Source organism: Terrapene carolina, unplaced genomic scaffold, assembly GCF_002925995.2.
Source record: "Terrapene carolina triunguis isolate 2854851 unplaced genomic scaffold, T_m_triunguis-2.0 Scaffold66, whole genome shotgun sequence".
NCBI lineage: Eukaryota > Metazoa > Chordata > Testudines > Emydidae > Terrapene > Terrapene triunguis.
Genome location: NW_020664417.1, coordinates 53,621,298 through 53,641,957, shown reverse-complemented (window position 1 = coordinate 53,641,957; position 20,660 = coordinate 53,621,298). Strand labels below are relative to the sequence as shown.

The following is a 20,660-nucleotide window of genomic DNA, read 5'->3' as shown; positions in this document are numbered from 1 at the left end:
CAATGTACATGGCAGAGGGGCATTGCTGGCACATGATGGCATATATCACATTGGTAGATGTGCAGGTGAACGAGCCCCTGATGGTATGGCTGATGTGATTAGGCCCTATGATGGTGTCACTTGAATAGATATGTGGACAGAGTTGGCATCGGGCTTTGTTACAAGGATAGGTTCCTGGGTCAGTGTTTTTGTTCAGTGATGTGTGGTTGCTGGTAAGTATTTGCTTTAGGTTGGGGGGTTGTCTGTAAGCAAGGACAGGTCTGTCTCCCAAGATCTGTGAGAGTAAAGGATCATCTTTCAGGATAGGTTGTAGATCTCTAATGATGCGCTGGAGAGGTTTTAGTTGGGGGCTGAAGGTGACAGCTAGTAGTGTTCTGTTATTTTCTTTGTTGGCCCTGTCTTGTAGGAGGTGACTTCTGGGTACTCGTCTGGCTCTGTCAATCTGTTTTTTCACTTCAGCAGGTGGGTATTGTAGTTTTAAGAATGCTTGATAGAGATCTTGTAGGTGCTTGTCTCTATCTGAGGGATTGGAGCAAATGCGGTTATATCTTAGAGCTTGGCTGTAGACAATGGATCGTGTGGTGTGTCCTGGATGGAAGCTGGAGGCATGTAGGTAAGTGTAGCGGTCAGTAGGTTTCCGGTACAGGGTTGTATTTATGTGACCATCGCTTATTAGCACAGTAGTGTTTTGCTCCAATCCCTCAGATAGAGACAAGCACCTACAAGATCTCTATCAAGCATTCTTAAAACTACAATACCCACCTGCTGAAGTGAAAAAACAGATTGACAGAGCCAGACGAGTACCCAGAAGTCACCTCCTACAAGACAGGGCCAACAAAGAAAATAACAGAACACTACTAGCTGTCACCTTCAGCCCCCAACTAAAACCTCTCCAGCGCATCATTAGAGATCTACAACCTATCCTGAAAGATGATCCTTTACTCTCACAGATCTTGGGAGACAGACCTGTCCTTGCTTACAGACAACCCCCCAACCTAAAGCAAATACTTACCAGCAACCACACATCACTGAACAAAAACACTGACCCAGGAACCTATCCTTGTAACAAAGCCCGATGCCAACTCTGTCCACATATCTATTCAAGTGACACCATCATAGGGCCTAATCACATCAGCCATACCATCAGGGGCTCGTTCACCTGCACATCTACCAATGTGATATATGCCATCATGTGCCAGCAATGCCCCTCTGCCATGTACATTGGCCAAACCGGACAGTCTCTACGCAAAAGAATTAATGGACACAAATCTGACATCAGGAATCATAATACTCAAAAACCAGTGGGAGAACACTTTAACCTGTCTGGCCATTCTATGACAGACCTGCGGGTGGCTATCTTAAAACAGAAAAACTTCAAAAACAGACTCCAACGAGAGACTGCTGAGCTGGAATTGATATGCAAACTAAACACAATCAACTCAGGGCTAAATAGGGATTGGGAATGGCTGAGCCATTACAAACATTGAATCTATCTCCCCTTGTAAGTATTCTCACACTTGCTTCTTATCAAACTGTCTGTACTTGGCTACCTTGATTATCACTTCAAAAGTTTTTTTTCTCTTACTTAATTGGCCTCTCAGAGTTGGTAAGACAACTCCCACCTGTTCATGCTCTCTGTATGTGTGTATATATATCTCCTCGATATGTTTCACTCAATATGCATCCGAAGAAGTGGGTTGTAGCCCACGAAAGCTTATGCTCTAATAAATTTGTTAGTCTCTAAGGTGCCACAAGTACTCCTGTTCTTCTTGCGGATACAGACTAACACGGCTGCTACTCTGAAACCTGAGACAGACAAGTTTGCCAACCTCAGTTTGGAACATGTGTTAAGATCACCATACAGTGGAATCTTATAACTTCACCTACAGTGTTGTCACACATATTTTATCAGGAGAATATTGACTAGCAAATGAGTTTGCAGATGATACCTTGCAAGGCATACTTTGTACAAAGATTATTACAACAGTGGGTAGGGTGTGGACACAGGCGTACATTCTGTCACAGTCCCCTAGACCTGACCTACCAGATCTGCAAGGCATAGGCATCGTGTAGTTTTCCCCCCTCACTAAAGAGCCAGCTGACACTGTTGCAAAAGTTAATCTTTTTTCACCTAATTTTAGAATTTTCAGGAAAATTTCTGTTTCCACCATGAACTTTTTTTGTCTTTTGTTTTGTGCAAAGCAATTCCTTTCCCTACAATAAATTACGAGGGCTGTGGGGGAAAGCAAATTTCTTTCTTAAAACCAGGATGCTTTATGACTGTTACATAAGGATGTAATAGCCATACAAGCAGGAAAAAAACCTAGGTGAAGCCTCTTTCTGTTTTTAATTACATTTGGAAAGCAAATGTACCGAGTTGGGTGGATATGAGTTCTATAGTGCTGTGTTTGGGTTGTTGTTACAAGGAGCCTGCCAGTGTGTTATACTCCCATTATTAAAATTGATGATGAACCTTGGCTCACAAGCTCTTAGGTTTGCAGCAGTTATTTGTGTGTTTAGAAGTGGCAGATTATGATCATTTTCAGAGCCGCTGTTTTAAAGTTGGGTATGTTTTGCAATTAGATTTTAAACCGAATTTGGATTGGATGGCTATTGGAACTGGGGTACATTGTGTTGGTTTTAAAAAATATTGGGGATTTGTTTGCTTTTTTATGGTTGTGTCTCATAATTGGAGAAACCACGTGGAACAACCATAGTTAATGACACCTAGGTACCATGGTGATGGACACATAGAAATACATAGAATCAGCTATGTAGATAGAAATATTTTAAAATAACAATCTAACTAATTTAGCTGAAAACCAATCCAATCAATGTCTTTGGTTTCTAATACTTTTTATTTGGGGGGGGGGGAGGCAGAAGAGAAGGAGGGAGAGGAACATTAAAAAGTGGTTTTTATAAAATGAATGTTTCAGGAACTCTTACCGTTGATTACAGGGGCTCTAAGATTACAGTTGAAAAGGAATTAGAATAAAAGAAGGAAATGATGGGTGACTGGAATGGGGAGACTGGGGTTCCCTCACCTTGGATTCCTCTCTACAATCACACACGCCTGTGGCAAGTTCAACATCATGTGCTTTATTTACAATGTGCTATACAAACACTTGTTCCCCATAGCTTAAGGCTTTTACCTCCTCTCCAGACACAGGATGTGAGGGGGGGAGAGCTCTTACCTCCCTGATATCATGGACTTCTCTAGACCTTTCATACTCTTCCTGTCTCTTTCTTCACTGTCCTCAGTTGATAAGCTGAATCACCTTGTTAACTGGTTAATCACCTGGCACTTAATCTATTGTCTCATCAATTTGCCCCATGTGGGGACTCTTACAAAGTGCACAGAGTGGTGAGTCAGCTTGTGTAGCTGCTCTCTGCGGACAGGAGAGCTTGTCCACACCGGTGCTTCCATCATGGGGGTGTTTTTTCACACCCCTGAGCAAATTAAGTTATACCAACAAAAGTGGTGATGTAGATATGTCCTTGGGCTATTCATGCTCTATCACAGTGATTTACACCAGTGAAAGCCAGGACATTTATTCTAAGCAGCCTAATATCCTTTTTGTGTGTGTCAGTTAATGTAGATCCAAAATATAAATCAAGGCCCCTGAGCTGGAAAATGGGACTTCTACCCTGAAGGTTTTGCTGGAAATTGTTGTTAGTGGGGTTGCATAACAAAAGGCAGAGTTCAGCCCTTCATTTTTATTTTATCCCGCAGGAATGGGCAACAATTTTCACACCTAAACATTAGTGGTTTTCTGGCTTTTTGCCTTTTGCCTGTGAATAGCATTGTAGGAAAACTCCACTAGATCCACATCTAAAGGAAATAATAACACTTCTCTTTTTCCTGGAGGCCTTAAACTTCCCAGTCTGGTACATTTCTGTTACATAGGATCCTGACTACTAGTTGGACTACTGAGATGTCTTCTTACATGTCTCATCAGATGGCAAATGTCATTATGGTGAGAGTGTGTCGACTCTGTGTGTGACTTTAACATAGTTGTGGTTTTACATATGATAAAGGAAATTGCTGGAAAAGTAAAGAAACAAAATATATTCATTTCTATCAAGGTGCATAATTATCTGCTGATGTCTCCATTCTTGTACTATGGACACATTAAAAATGATATAATGTAAAAATACATATCTTTTTTACAGATCCAGATATACCCTTCGTTCCTCTACTACCAGAGGATCAATTCATCCTAGTAGAAGATGGTGATTCCACCATTATCCCTTGTCGTACAAGTGACCCTAATGCTCAAGTAGCTTTAGTTAACAGTGAAGCCAAGGTCGTATATGCCTATTATGACAGCAAACAAGGCTTCCTAGGAAATTTTCCTGCAGGCTCATACACATGCCAAACAACTGTTAAAGAAGTGGAGTTCAAGTCAGATCAGTTTTTCATCTACATTTTGAAAGGTACTCTTTTTCAGTTTTTAAAGGAGAGTAAAAATATTGAGCCTGATTCTCTTCTTGCTTATACCATAATTGCGTAAACAAAATTGGAATCTAGTCCTTGAAGTCCACCATTCATATACTGCACATGGTTTTTAAACTTGGTACACTCTCTTTCTTTTTCCCTCAGCTACTTCAGAGCTGCCAGTTGAGATTGAGGCCCTTAAAACTGTATATAAAACAGGCGAAACGATTGTTGTAACTTGTGTGGTCTTTGACAACGAGGTGGTTAATTTACAGTGGAATTATCCAGGGAAAGTGGTAAATATCTCGTTTTGTTTCTGCATAATTGTAATTATCAGTTGGTGAGGAATATGGGGATGTGAAGGGGTCAGCTCTTCACTGTTAGAATGAGGACAGAGGAAGAGAGAAAACAGAACCATTTCTTTTATTTTTAGCTTATCACTATAGAAAATCAGTATCAGGTGTTAGAATTCATGTTAGTAAGTATGCAAAGCATTCAAGGGAGATGAGGGGTGACTAGGAGCATAAGAAGTTATCAGGGAGTGGGATTCTAGCGTTGAAGGAATAAAATCTCTGTGAATTTGTGCTCTAGAAAGCCTGGTGGAACAAAAATGGAATGTTCTGGAAATATGTCAAAATGTCTGCATACAACACTGGTGGTGAAGTGAATCTGACTCTAAAAATGACTCCCTTCAAGTCATAGTCTCAGATGGGCTGATTTTTCTCAGTTACATTGGTGCAAATGAGGAGTAACTCAGTTAAAGTCAGTGGAGTTACACTAATGAAAACCTGTTGTGAGAGGAGAATCAGTCCCAAATTCTCATAACGTGTGTTCTGAAGTGAAGGTTTCTCTTCAGTGAAATCCCATTTATAGTCAGTGTTCCACATAAAGTGCAGGTGTGCTGCTGTGTAAAAGGTCTGATAATTGTAGGTTATTGTAAAGTTGAAGAATAATTGTGACCTAGAAATGCAGCTTTCATTTAAAAAAATTTAAGAGCCTGAAAAAAAAATTACTTCATATAGGACGGTTTCATTTTATTTCAGTTTTACAATTCATAACTTCAGTCTCCTGCCAATCATTCTAGTTTCACACAATCCCCAACATATTTTTGGTTCCCATCCCTCAATATGCACGTGCTGTCTTCCCTTTGGAACATTTTTATTCTCAACTGAACACCCCCCCTCACCCCCTGCCCTTGCCAATGAATTATTCTCAGAATTAGCACACACTGAATGTAGAAACTAGGAAATGGGTATGATCTGTCAGGAAAAAGATATTAAGAATCCTCACCTTGTGGGAACTGATCAAAGAATATTCAGAACCAAAATCAACAGCATCATCACCAGAGTCAAAGGATACACTCCCTTAGCATACTTTAGCACTAAAATGCTCTTTTAGGCTCTCCACCTAATTTTTAGATGATACTTTACTCCAAATGCACAACATATGCAGTTTTTAACCTACTCACCCTTTGGCAGTTGGCTCCAAAATTGTATATTCTTATGGGCACACCTGCTGCATCCATGTCTGAAAATTTGTCCCTAACTGATTAAGCCATTCCTTTTGAATATGGAATTTGGACCATATAGCAGTAACTCTTTCATTGCTCTCCTTCAAATGGAATCTTAATTCTTTTATAATGTATTTATTTCCTGCAGCTGGGTTGTTTAAAAAAGATTTTTTTTCTCTCCAAAACACAGAAAGAAAAAGGTGTGATAAAAGTTGATGACATTAAAGTTCCCTCCCAGAAGCTGGTTTACACTTTGACCATTCCTGAGGCTTCAGTGAAAGATACCGGGGATTATGAATGTACGGCCCGACATGCAACCAAGGAGGTTAAAGAAAATAAGAGAGTAGTCATTACAGTTCATGGTACAGTCTAATTCTAGTGTCCAAAAATTGTTAGCATGCTGGCAAATACCATGTTTGAAATAAAGTGAGTAGCATTATTTATGTGAATCTGTATCATTTACAGATAAAGGATTCATTCATCTGGACCCCCAATTTAGCCCTTTGGAAGCTGTCAATTTACATGAGGTCAAAAATTTTGTAGTGGATGTGCAGGCGTACCCAGCTCCAAAAATGTTCTGGCTAAAGGACAATGTGACTCTGACTGAGAATCTTACAGAGATTGTTACCAGTTCAAACAAGATCAATGAGACAAGGTAAAGAAAGGTTTTGCCAAGGTGACAATCTGAATTTCTCTTCCAGAAACCTTGTGATTTCATTTTATCAAATCTATGACTAGAATTTGTTGAGAAAAATCAAGACATTATATACAACCTCATCTTTCTTGCCTTGCTATAGCCTTTCATCATCACCTCCTCTTTGACATCCTGTCCTCTGTGGACTTCCATGTCACTGTCCCCTCTTGATTCTCTTCCTGCCTTACTTACTGTTCTTTAAATGTCTCCTTTGGGGGCATTGCATTCCCACTCCTCCTCTTTATTGGAGTCTGTCAAGGCTCTTTCTTTTCACCCATCCTCTTCTCCTTTATACCCTATACTTGGGTAGCCTCACTCTCTTACATAATTTTAACTATCATCTCTCTGGTGGCAATTCTCAGATATACTTCTCCTGTTATAGTTCATTCTCATATCTCTCACTGTGTCTCTGATAGCTCAGCTTGGATGGCTTGCAGTCAACTCAAGATTATCAAACCAAACCAAGCTCATATTTTTTCCTTCACACATTGTGCCCTTATTTCATTTTCCATTGCTGTTGACAATGTTATCATTTTCTGTCACCTACAAACGTAACCTGGGCAGCATCTTTGATTCCTTCTTCCTCTTTCCTTCCGCATTCTACTGCTGCTTCCTACACAGCATTCATAGATTCAAAAGCCAGAAAGGACCATTGTGTTCATTTCGTCTGACCTCCTGTATAACACAAGCCATAGAACTTCCCCAAAATAATTCCTAGAGCAGATCTTTTAGAAAAACATCCAATCTTAATTTAAAAATTGTCAGTAACGGCGAATCCACCATGACCCTTGGTAAATTGTCCCAGTGGTTAATTACTCTCATCGTTGAACATTTACACCTTATTTCCAGTCTGAATTTGTCTAGCTTTAATTTCCAACCATTGGATCATGTTATACTTTTCTTTGCTAGATTAAAGAGCCCGCTATTAAATATTTGTTCCACATGTAGATATTTATAGACTATCATAAAGTCACCCCTTAACTTTCTCTTTGTTAAGCTCAATAGATTGAACTCTTTGAGTCTATTACTATAAGGTAATGACTTGCATCTGAAGAAGTGAGGTTCTTACCCACGAAAGCTTATGCTCCCTATACTTCTGTTAGTCTTAAAGGTGCCACAGGACCCTCTGTTACTATAAGGTGTGTTTTCTAATCTTTTAATCATTCTTGAAGCTTTTCTCTGAACCCTCTGCAATTTATCAATGTCCCTCTTGAATTGTTTGTACCAGAACTAGACACTTCATTCCAGCAGCAGCCAAATATATCAAATATATCGTTTTCCATCCTATGAGCTAATTCACTTGTCCAACTTGTGATCATCTGCCACCTTGACTACTGCAACCTTCTCCAACCTTATCACAGTCCGGTCTTCTGGATACTATCCTGGCCCCTCTCCAGTCTTTCCAAAATGCTGCTCCCAAAATAATCTCTTGGTCATCATTTTGATCACATCAATGCCCTTGCTAAATCCCTGTTGGGTATAATAATGCTTGCGTGTTTCTCATACGAGAGAATTAATTAACATTTAAACAGCACTTTGACAGGAAGAGCACTATAGAAATGCAAAGTATCACTACATTATAGTCACCATATACCTACATTAAATATATAGATTTTTTACTAAAAATTGCTTGATTTTTTAAATTATTTGGATTAATTTATTCTTATGTTTTGTAAAATCTCTTGTTTCTATAGGGTCCAGAGTATATTAAAACTGATTCGGGCCAAGGAAGAAGACAGTGGAGATTATACTTTGGTTGCTGAAAATGGAGAAGAGACTAAAAGCTATACTTTCTCATTGCTAATACAAGGTAAGAATATCAAGAACCCTATTGGACTGGGCAGAGGTAGCCGTAGACAGCAAAGACTTAAGTCCATTTAAGCACCAGGTGTCCTGCTAACCTACAGATCTACTAGAATGAAAGGCCTGGAAGCCAGGAATGGTTGTGTTCTAATCCTGACTGTGACTTCTTCAGTGGCCTTGTGCGAGTAGTTTTATCTCCCTGCCTATCCTGAGTTACTCCATCTGCAAAATGGAGAGGACATTTGTTAAGCTACTTCACAAGGGATTGCTTTGAAGACGAAGAGTGCTAAGTGTTATGATTTCAGCAGCAAATTAGTTTGGCTGCTTCCCTGCCATGTCGCTTACTAGCACAATACTAGCTGATTGGCTGGAGCTGGATTGGTGTTTTCCAAGAGTAGTTCCTACCGGTATGTCAATTGTACTGACTGGTCACTCAGGTAAGACCCTTAGGAACAACAGTTCACCTTTTGCCACTCCACACTTATACAGTTTATCATCCTCTGCAGAAGAATCACATTGTGGAAACAATATTTCCAGTATTGCCAGTCCCAAAAGTTCAAAATAATGATTCAGATCCGCCAAAATCATGAGTATACTTGTGGCTTTTTTGGTCTACCTTTTGATTTTTGAACTCGCCCTTCCATGCCAGTGTGTGTGTGACAGTTACAGTGTCGCCAACTCTCCCAAATTTATAAAGTGAGGTGACTTTGGTCCCCTCTGCAGGAGTTCTCACTGGCTGCCTGATGGTGTGGAGCTTCCAGCTTCTCGCCAGACCGCAAAATTCTAACTAATTACATCAGCCCCATATCTGCCCATCCGTCAGCCCAGCAATTAATTACCTCCCAGCCACCACATCAGTTCTGCCCCTTACCCAGCTCCCACATCAATTCTGTCTCCCCCAACCCAACACTTGCTGTTTCCCAAGCCTCACCTGCTCCTTTTACAGCTCCAGAGGTTTTTTTACCCCACCCTCTTCCCCTGTCTAGGCTGGGTGTTGCATGGATGTTGAGGGGAAGGACCAGAGAGTAGCCTGACCCAATTTTCACAAGGAGGGAAGGGAGAAAGGAGCAGAGCCACACTGAGGTGCTGGGTGCTTTCTGCTCCCTCCTCCTGTGAAAATGGATCCGCTGCTCCCTCTCTTCCCTCCCTACCTGAAAAGTCCTCTTGGCTCCTGAGGGGCCAAGCTCCGGCTGCTTCCTGCAGGCACTCCCATGTTACAAATAAGTAATAGTAATAGGGATATTGCTAAATGGCTGAGTTCTGGGAGGTGGGTGAGAGGGGGTGTCCTCTGGTTTTCTCTGTATTTTTCATCTTTACTCTTCCTGTGCTCTCAAATGTGGCTGAGTAGGGAAGGATAAGGCTTTCTCTGCATCCAGTCAGAGACATCCAAATTGCCACCCAGCTGGTGTCTCTCAGGAGCAGTGTGAGGCTCTCATGCTCTCTCTGTGCCCCAGGACCAAGCACACCCCTTCCACAGTGCCCCCTTCTGTGACTGTGCTGTAGCCTGAGCCCCGTTCTCCCCCACAGGATATAAGTAACTTTCATCAAAGTCAATCTGAGTTAGTCATATCCTTCAGGGGAAAATCAGACTCCGGAGAGCAAGCCAAGAGCTTAGGACCCAGACTTGGATTCCCTGAGGAGCAGAGCAATATGCTTTTGCTAGGCTGCTGGTCAGACAAATGACAGCAATTTTAAAGTCTGTCCTGTTCCATTTGTAATTCTAAGCCAAATAAAGTGGGGGGAATTCTAACATGCTCTTTTCAATTCACTTCTAGTTTCAGCTTCAATTCTAAAACTGGTGGATCACCACGGCTCTGGAGGGGGACAGACGGTCCAATGCTTGGCACAAGGGACGCCTTTCCCTGACGTGGAATGGCTGATTTGCAAGGACATTAAAAAGTAAGAAAAACAGATGTGCCTTTATCTCCATATGTGAACGTTTTTTCTTGACCAACATAATTTAAGCTCATGACACACATGCCTTATCAGTCCTCTGGAAACTATGATTCTGGTTTGTCTTGCCAAAGTGACAAGTTGTTTATGCTTCATCAGCATATGGATGGGGTGGGGTTTAATATCATTCCTACTGATTTTGTCCTGTAGAACACATATGCTGTATCTATTTAACAGATTTCTCTAAGATGTGGTACCTAATTAGTGATGAGTGAACCTCAGGGAAGTTTAGATGAGCAAGTCAGATGCTTATCCACATATCTTTTGAGGCTTTCCTGCCATCTCCTCAGCAGACTAACCTATCCCATAACCCTCTCACACTCCCCCATCCACCTTCTTCCTGCAACTGAGCCCACCGCAGATAATAATATTTTTTACATTCAAAGTGCTTTAGAAATGTTAACTAATTAATCCCCTCACATTTGTTGATCTAGTTTCGGGGTCACCCCTTCTCCCCCTCCTCTAGAGACAATCGCACAGAGAGACAACAAGCCTGGTGGGGCCCAGCAGCCCTGGTAACCTCAGATACTTTCTGTTGTCGTTATACAAACATTTCATGCTACTGTATGGGATTTCCCCCTCTCTTCTGTCCCAAAGAGATTTGTGGAGCTTCAGAGGCCAGCCATGAATTCTGGGGTGTAATGAGAAAGCCCCAGAGCAATGCGAAGTTTGGACTAAGCAACAGTGAGCTGCCAGGCCTGCGGGGCTCCATTACTAGCGCTTCAAAGGTGGTAGTGCTGGTAGGGATCAGAAATTCATTGGCTCTAGGAGGAGGGGAGCCAGAGGATTGTTAGGAAGTGGGTACATACTTAAACATCTTTGGTCCTTAAAATAATTCTTGCCAGAGAAAGGGAGTAGGGAAAGGGTGGTTAGGGTGATCCTCATTTTGTTTACACTTGCTCATCCATCCATAAATCTGATGTCTATATTCATGGATATTCTATTTCTTCAGATGCAGTAATGATACCTCGTGGATGCTTCTGACTAACAACATCTCAAATATACACATGGAGGCTCATCGGGTTGATAAGGACCAGGTGAAAAGCCAGGTGACCTTCCAAAAGGTAGAAGAAACCCTGGTAGTACGGTGCATGGCGAGGAACACTCTTGGTGCCGTTACTCGGGAACTGAAGCTTGTGGCTCCTAGTGAGTTAACTTTGTCACTCCTGAGAGATTTAAATAGCCATTTCAAACTCCCCCTCAAATAAACCCAATCAAATCTGGAAATTATTATGCAGTGTGAATGTCTAATAGGTAAAACACCAGATCTTTGAAAGTAAATAATGATGAAAACAGATTTGGCAGCTCTTCCCCAGACATTTGAGCAAGAGCCATTCTCCAGGTCTTAATTCTGAATCCATCTTTCCCATATTATGTGGTTCCATGATCCATCTCTTCATTTTAGTTACTAATGGCCATGGAAGTCTCTTCCAGGCAACCACTGTTGTTCCTGAAATAGGAAGACAGAGTTATTATAGGCAGTGAATGACTTAATGCCCCCTGCCTCTGGAGACTGCACTTTTCACATCTGCAGTGCACAAGAACTTTGATGGCAAAGGAGGTGGGAGTCTTACAGTCACCTACAAATTCGGGCCTCTGTCACATCCCTCTGCATTCAGAAGGCAAATCTAAACTGAGGCCTTTTCTTTTACTACAGCATTGCGATCAGAATTAACTGTGGCTGCAGCAGTCCTAGTGTTAATAGTGATTGTGATTATTTCACTGATTGTCCTGGTCATCATATGGAAACAGGTAACTTAAAATATGTAATTTCTATATTGAATTGAATTAGTGATCTGACCCATTCTTAAATCAGGCATGAGCCTGACAATTTATGTTTCATTTATTGTGTACGGCAGAAACCAAAGTATGAGATAAGATGGAGAGTAATTGAGTCTATCAGCCCTGATGGCCATGAGTACATTTATGTGGACCCAATGCAACTGCCCTATGACTCAAGATGGGAGTTTCCTAGAGATGGATTAGTACTTGGTAAGAACTTTGAGATCCTCTTCTTTTGTAGAGATAAGACATTGATTTAATGCATGTGGGGAATCAGAGCTCTTGACCTGCACTCTTTGAGTGAGCTCTGTGAAGAGCCAAACTGTTGCAGATAAAGTCTGTTTATATAGAAAGAACTTTCTATATTGCTAAATGGAATGATCAGACCATGACAATTCTATGCCATCCAATATTAATAGAATTCTTAACCTGGTACATAAACAAAACCAGAAAAGTCTTGCAAAACATCTAGAAATCAGAATGCCCTGGCAACTATATAAATACCACTGCCCTGTACTGGACAGAAGCTCAGACATGCCCAAGTGTGCTTGATTATGTCACCCTCTAGTGTCTGGACCATAGACCATATAAACCCTAATACTACTAAAGTTAATGGAAATTCTCCTTTAGTGGCATTGGTAGGAGCTTTGGATTTAGGAACAGAAAGTCCAAGGACAACTGTGAATCTCTTTGGCCATGGTTGGCAATATAGCTGATAACTATTATGTTCTGTGCTGCTGCAGAATCTTTACAAAATTATTAACAAACAAACAAACAAACAAACAAACAAACAAACAGATTTTTCATGGAAAATTATTCTGAATACAACAAAAATACATCTATCTACCTACCTATCTTAGCGCCTTGACTTTCCTCCGAAATCCTCTTCTTTCTCCTTTTTCTGTCACATCACCATCCTCCCTGACACCCAGGCTTGAAATCTGGGGCCATGTTTGACTTCTACCTCTCCTTCACCTTTCACATCCAAGCTTATTCCATAATATTTCTGAGATCCAAATTTTTCTCTTTCCAGACAGCAAAGCTCTCTCCTGTCTTGATTACTGTAACCTCTTTGTCTCTGGCCTTCCTTCTCTCCACATGGCTCCCCTCAAGACCCTACAAAACTGTCACTGTCTCTTTCAGTCTTTCCTTTAGCTATCCCTGCTTCACTGCCTCAAGTTCAAGCTCCTTGTCCTTGCCTTCAAGGGTCTGTGGAACTGTCCCTGCCTACTTATCTGCCTGTCTCTCTCCTCACACTACCCATTGACCACTCTTCTCTACCAGAGATGTCTGCCTTGAGCCCCATACTTTAGTGTCTCCTATATCCCTCTTCCACCCTGTTTCCACACTGCTTCACACATAGCGCCTTCCCCAAAAGGTTTGTCAGGCCATTAGCCTCTCCTTCCCTCCCTAAATTCCTGCCTTACGATTCACTTCTGCTGAGATGCCCACAAGAATTGAGTCAGCAATGACATTTTCATTTTATAAGACATTTATAGTTCTATGTGTAGAGACCCAATGTAATCTGGAAGTAGTTATGCAGTTTTATTAAAATATTTTAAAACTATAAATCCATGATGTCAAATGCCATTGTCACATAAACTTCTTTCTGTGAACACTGCTTTTCTTCTTTCCACCCCTGCTTTACTGTTTTGTTGTCTCTTTGTCATGTCTCATGTGGAATTCAATTATAAGCTCTTCAGGGCAAGGCTCTCATACCATTATAGATGACCTGTAAATACCCAGCACAATTCTGGGTAGCGTGATATAATAAATAATTGTCTGTCTGCCTGCCTGCCTGCCTCTTTTTCTCTCTCTCCTATCTATCTATAGCATCTTAAGCATTTCTAACATCCCCATTATGGAGGTATCTATGCACCAAATAATACACAAACAAGTGAAGAAAACCATGAAAGGTATTTTTTTATACACTTTACAAATCATGTTCTATTTCTATTTCCTGTTGTGTGAGTCAATATAATCAAAAGCAGTTCTTGCCAGAGAGAGGATTTCTGTTGACTCTCAAGTGAATGTATCACAAGGAATTTCTGATTCAGAAATAAATTCACTTAATTAAATTTGCTCTGCTAACTGCAGACCAAACCATGGTGGATACTTATGGGAATTATTTGACTACATCCCTGGCTTTAATTATGTGTATAAAACAATTATCGGAATTGGGTTGTTAACAGTCCACCACAGTAATTTTTGTCTCTCTTTGACTCATCAGCATCAGTTTACTTCAATGCATTCTTGTTTATGAGTAAATTCAGGAAGGTTAACTTTAGAAAATGGCACTGCTTGTTCTTACAGCAATCTGGATAGCACAAGTATTTTTCTTGACATGCTGAATATACATTCATCATATATATCTTTCTTATGAGGCAGTTTCATCATATGGGCCATATTCTGCCCTCATTTATGCCAGTGAATCCCTTTGACTTTACTGGTATGATGGGATCTCCCTCCCCCCCCAAATGGAATTTCTGCTATTCTATCAGTTATATAGCAATGCAGTAAGTTACTGAAGATCTTAAAGGTTATCCAAAGCCTTTAGGAAAATTTGGGGATGTGGCTTAACTGGTGTTGTTCCTTTAATGTGTATACTTCCTCTTCTAGCTGTGTAAGCCAGCCAGCATCCTTCTACCTGCTTTATAGGCTTGTGGTATCTGGAGTGCAATACCATGTTAGGTGACCATAGTCTGCTTTGGGTTACTGGAGTTTCAGTTGACTGGAATTCAATAAATTGAGGTCACACTGACAATTTTGCTTTGTTCTTGTTCCCGCAATGTATTACAGTGACAGAGTGTGAGTAGCCCAAGCTGACTCACCACTCCGTGCTCTTTGGAAGCATTTCCACCTGGGGTAAATTGAGGAGGTAATAATTTAAATTCTCAGAGATTAACTATTAGCTGGGTGATTCAGCTCGTCAACTGGAATTTACCCTTAAAAGAGAGAGGCAGGAAGAGCCCAAGGTAGAAGGCTGTGCCTTCAAGCCAAAGAAGCCTAAGATTTCAGAGAGATGAGCGCTCTCCCTTGCCCTGTGCTTTGGTAGTAGATGAAGACTTGGGGAGAAGTTATGTTGTGGGGAACAAACATTTATAGAGCACATTGTAAATAAAGCACTGGGTGTTGAATTTGCCACTGGTGTGTGTGAGGACTGTTTGCAATAAAAATCCAAGGGGAGGGAACCCTGTCCTGTGAAAATAACATATAGTGATGTAGCTTAGATACTATAAACATGATGAATTAGGACTACCTGAGAGAGAGAAATTATATTGCAATGATCTGATCAATGTGTTTGAACACCACTACCCTCTGCTGGATATAATCAGAACTGCCCTGCTATATGTCATAGGCCTTCCACTGCTAATAGCTAACTGACATTCTTCTTTCCCTGAAGTGGTAGGGAATAGTGTTTTTGAGTACCAGGATTTGAGTTCTATCCCTGCTGTTGCTGTGGATTTCTGAATGGCCAGTGTGTGACATAGTGACACCCATGATCTCCTAGATGGCCACTGATTTGCCACAATAGTTTTATTAAAAATCCAGTGCTACTCTGACTGCTGAAGCCAGACAGACACATTATTAATGGATTTGCTCTCATTCCCAGACTACCAACAAGATTTAAAAATAGGGCTGTCAAGCGATTAAAAAAATTAATCGTGCTCTTAATAGAATGCCATTTATTTAAATATTTTTGGATGTTTTCCTACATTTTAAAATATATTAATTTCAATTACAACACAGAATACAAGTGCATAGTGCTCATTTTATATTTATTTTTGATTACAAATATTTGCACTCTAAAAAACAAAAGAAATAGTATTTTTCAATTCATCTAATACAAGTACTGTAGTGCAATCTCTTTATCATGCAAGTTGAACTTACAAATGTAGAATCATGTACAAAAAAAAACTACACTCAAAATTAAAACAATGTAAAACTTTAGAGCCTACAAGTCCACTCAGTCCTACTTCTTGTTCAGCCAATCGCTCAGACAAACAAGGCTGCCTGATAATGCTGCCTGCTTCTTGTTTACATTGTCACCTGAAAGAGAGAACAGGCGTTCATTGTTGTAGCTGGTATCACAAGATATTTATGTGCCAGATGCACTAAAGATTCATGTGACCCTTCATGCTTCAACCACCATTCCAGTGGACATGTGTCCATGCTGATGATGGGTTCTGCTCGATAACAATCCAAAGCAGTGCGGACCGACACATGTTCATTTTCATCATCTGAGTCAGATGCCACCAGTAGAAGGTTGATTTTTTTTTGTAGTTCGGGTTCTGTAGTTTCTGCATTGGAGGTGTTGCTCTTTTAAGACTTCTGAAAGCATGTTCCACACCTTGTCCCTCTCAGATTTTGGAAGGCACCTCAGATTCTTAAACCTTGGGTCAAGTGCTGTAGCTATTTTTAGAAACCTGACATTGGTACCTTCTTTGCGTTTTGTCAAATCTGCAGTGAAAGTGTTCTTGAAACGAATAACATGTGCTGGGTCATCATCTGAGACTGCTAAATCATGAAATATATGGCAGAATGAGGGTAAAGCAGAGCAGGAGACATACCATTCTCCCGAAGGAGTACAGTCACAAATTTCATTAATGCATGATGTTTTTTTTAACGAGTGTCATCAGCATGGAAGTGTCCTCTGGAAAGGTGGTTGAAGCATGAAGGGGCATACGAATGTTTAGCATATCTGGCACGTAAATACCATGCAATGACTGCTACAGAAGTGCCATGTGAACGTCTGTTCTCACTTTCAGGTGACATTATAAAAAAGCGGGCAGCATTATCTCCAGGAAATGTAAACAAACTTGTTTGTCTTAGTGATTGACTGAACAAGAAGTAGGACTGAGTGGACTTGTAGGCTCTAAAGTGTTACAGTGTTTTGTTTTTGAGTGCAGTTATGTAACAAAAAAATCTACATTTGTAAGTTGCACTTTCATGATAAAGAGATTGCACTACAGTACTTGTATGAGGTGAATTGAAAAATGCAATTTCTTTTGTTCATCACTTTTACAGTGCAAATATTTTGAATAAGAAATAATATAAAGTGAGCACTGTACACTATATTCTGTGTTGTAATTGAAATCAATATATTTGAAAATGTAGAAAAATATCCAAAAATATTTAATAAATTTCAGTTGGTATTCTATTGTTTAAAGTGCGATTAAAACTGCAATTAATTGCGATTAATTTTTAATCGCAATTAATTTTTTTGAGTTAATCACGTGAGTTAACTGTGATTAATTGACAGCCCTATTTAAAAACCAACCTAATATCTCAATTATGTAGCTGCTTCATGCACAAAACTCCATTGAAATCAATGACCCTAAATAGCTCAAAAGACTGGATATGGCTTACAGAGTCTATCACTTATTAGGCACTATCACAGACTAGCATCTCATGCCAGTGACTGTGTTACCATTTGGAGGTTGGATTTGAAATGAATTAATTGTCACAATCCAGACTGAAGTGAATAGTCTCCATTTCACAGGTCTACGTCTGGAGCAGCTCTGCTGAGTTCAGTAACTTACCAGATTTATACTTGTGCCCCTGAGAGCAGAAATTGGCCTAGAATTGCCAAAAAATGGCCCCTCTCTTCAGCAATCTCACCAGAGAAGCGGAGGAGCGAATGGGGATCGAGGCTGAACTGAGGCATTTTCTCATCCATGGATATGGCCCTCTCTTTCAGTATGAAGAAGCTTGTTATCCCTGCTGTCTGTCTATGTAGAGAAATAGAAGAATTCACTCTCTAGGGCTGTTCCTCTGGCACCTTTATAATAAAAATAAAAGAAAATGTATAGTCTAATGAGGGGCTGCCAGTCAATGTCTCTGTACCAATAGCATAAGGAGCTCTGTGGCAGATGCAACATCTAGCTCTAAGCAGTTAATTCCCACTTGATATCAAAATGCAAGTGTAAAAGACATAGGGGGCAGGACTTTAAAAAATATGTGAAGAGGGGGTGAAAAGGGGAAGTAATGAGTCCCTGACATTCAGGAAGTGCTCCCACCATTCTCCACAAACCCCCAGATTTAGCTGAGATGTCAATGAGGGGGAAGCACTTCTCATGCTCACTTTACGATACGATTGTGGGCGGAATTGGAGAGTGCAGATGACAAGATGAAACCACATCAGCAACATGTTTTAAGGGGCTGCATCCTGCCATGTGGTTCACAGATCTGCAATCTGAAAATGTTCCATGGCTAAATTACACACTCAGGATGGTGGAAATTTTGTAGGAAGGTTCTCACATCCTAACTGGTAAGGGAACCTATTGGTGCACAAGAAGCTGAGAGAAAAAAATTCTCATATTGTTTTGTAACCAAGTTGTGAGAGACCTTAGGAAGGAATATAGTTAGGCCAGCACTGACCAGTTTTGAAAATCCCATCTTTCCTGTCTATCTTGGTGATACATGCATTTTTTTTGGCTGGAATTTTCATATAGGAGTTGGTCTATTAATTATAGATAGGCCATGTACTGTGTATTATGGTTAAGATAAACAGTAGCTTCTCCAGAAGCATCATCTCCAGAAGCGCAGGAGAGGGCAGGTGCAATATAGGGTAGATATGTATAGATCGCATGAACATTAAAAGTTGCAATATTGTATTTCCTGACAAGAACGGAAACCGGATGACCTTTTATTTGTACTGGTAGTAAAAAAAAAAACGTTCATCAGGAATGTGATCACATACTGACATCTGGAATTTATGAAATACATGGAATGTACTAATTTGGGTGTATTTTTTGCATATTGCATATTTCATTGAAAGTCTGCCTCAAGCCTTCATATCAGTTCCATACACAATTCTTCCCCATACTGAATCCACAACAGAAGACAGAATGTGCTAATCAACAATTTTTGTCTGAACTGATCTGTGGGCAGAATAAAGTGGGTTAAACATGGGATGTGTTAATACAGCACTTGGAAACTGCCACAAAATCTATTCCTGCATATGAAACACATTTGTATATTAAACTTCAGAGGACTTTTCCCTCAGGTGTAATCAACATGTATTTTAACTTCTCTCAGATTGTTGCTAGTCCCTGCTTTTGTATTCTTAAACTAAGCTGGTACCACCATCAAAGCTATCGTATTGTTAGTGTGGACATAAGGGTCTAAGGCACTCTGCTGGATTATCCTTTAGATTGATAGTTCTGTATGACATGGTATCTAATGACAGTAATGGCATCAAACTAGTGATGGAGAGTCAAATTCAGTCCTGGGGTAAGCAGGCACAACTCAACTGAAGTCAGTTACACCACAGCAGAATCTGGAACAGAGAATTTAGATTAGACATTAGGAAATCAGTGTTCTATAGTTAAAAGTGTTCAGACAAAGGATTAGGGTAGTGGACAACCCTGAATGAAACGGAGTCTCAGTGATGTCACCTCCTGCCCTACTAGCTGATTAATAATGTGCTTTTGTCCTCTTGTTTACTTGTCTTTCTTTAGGAATATTATTTAATTCAAGCAATTCTTTTTCATTTCTTGTCCTCTTCTGCTTAACTGATTTTTTTATTGGTGATAGGAGTAGACAGTAATAATAATAAATAGTTTTGGATGAACAAGTATGCTCATTCTGCATAAATAGGAACACATACCAGCAGCATTACATAAAGAGCAATGGCAGCAGAAACTGAGATAAGCTATCAGCAACTGTTCATTGAATAACAAACTCTATTGTCTGCAGGTCGAATCCTTGGTTCAGGCGCGTTTGGGAAAGTAGTTGAAGGAACTGCGTATGGATTAAGTCGCTCTCAACCAGTGATGAAGGTAGCTGTGAAAATGCTGAAACGTAAGTGATCCTCATGGTGTCAGTGTCCAAGCTAGCTGGTTCAAGCTGATGCAGGATTATTAGCATTGTCTTAATTTCTCCCTACATATTAGAAGGTTATATCTTAATTGCATTGGCTTAGACATCATGATAACTCAGAAAGTTTGGAAAAGGATAAATAATCATAACCTTTTTGAACAGATTAAAATGATACCATGGTGCAACTAAGTAGAATCAGTCAGGTTCTCAGCTAGTGTAGATCACTTGAGTTCCACTGAAACTAAATCAGCTTATGCTAGCTGAGGAGCTGACCCAATGACTTTAAAAGAAATTTAAAATTAACGTCTACAGCATAAACGTGGTAATGGTCATCCTTCACACAGGAAAGAGCTACATTAGTGGTAAAAAGCTCAATAAACTTTTGGAATCTAATATCTCTATTTTTGTAAGTATTGCTCATAGTGGTGCTCTGACATGAGCACAGTGATCTGGTGGTTAGCACTTGCATATATAAATCTTACAAGCCAGATTGATTGGTGCAAGATTGGAGGGATTGGACAAAAGGATTGTGGGCCCCTGATTTTAGGGCTGTCTGGCTGCCAATCTGAACCTGCATAAAATAGACTTGCCGCAGGACTGCCCTACTTTGTTCCAGCTGCCCAATGCCTCTAAGGGCTATTCCAGCCAGTGGGTGC

General features: G+C 40.3%; 1 protein-coding gene across 1 annotated transcript in view; it reads left to right on the top strand.

The window, feature by feature from the left end:
- The window catches only part of PDGFRA (platelet derived growth factor receptor alpha), a 51,224-nt gene that overhangs the window by 15,323 nt on the left and 15,241 nt on the right, over positions 1-20,660 (top strand). The window contains exons 4-13 of the mRNA XM_024216113.1: positions 4,174-4,437; positions 4,604-4,734; positions 6,139-6,310; positions 6,414-6,603; positions 8,337-8,452; positions 10,221-10,344; positions 11,351-11,544; positions 12,056-12,150; positions 12,258-12,390; positions 19,882-19,986. Of these exons, the coding sequence (XP_024071881.1) occupies positions 4,174-4,437; positions 4,604-4,734; positions 6,139-6,310; positions 6,414-6,603; positions 8,337-8,452; positions 10,221-10,344; positions 11,351-11,544; positions 12,056-12,150; positions 12,258-12,390; positions 19,882-19,986 (1,524 nt within the window). The remainder of the gene's footprint in view (positions 1-4,173; positions 4,438-4,603; positions 4,735-6,138; positions 6,311-6,413; positions 6,604-8,336; positions 8,453-10,220; positions 10,345-11,350; positions 11,545-12,055; positions 12,151-12,257; positions 12,391-19,881; positions 19,987-20,660) is intronic.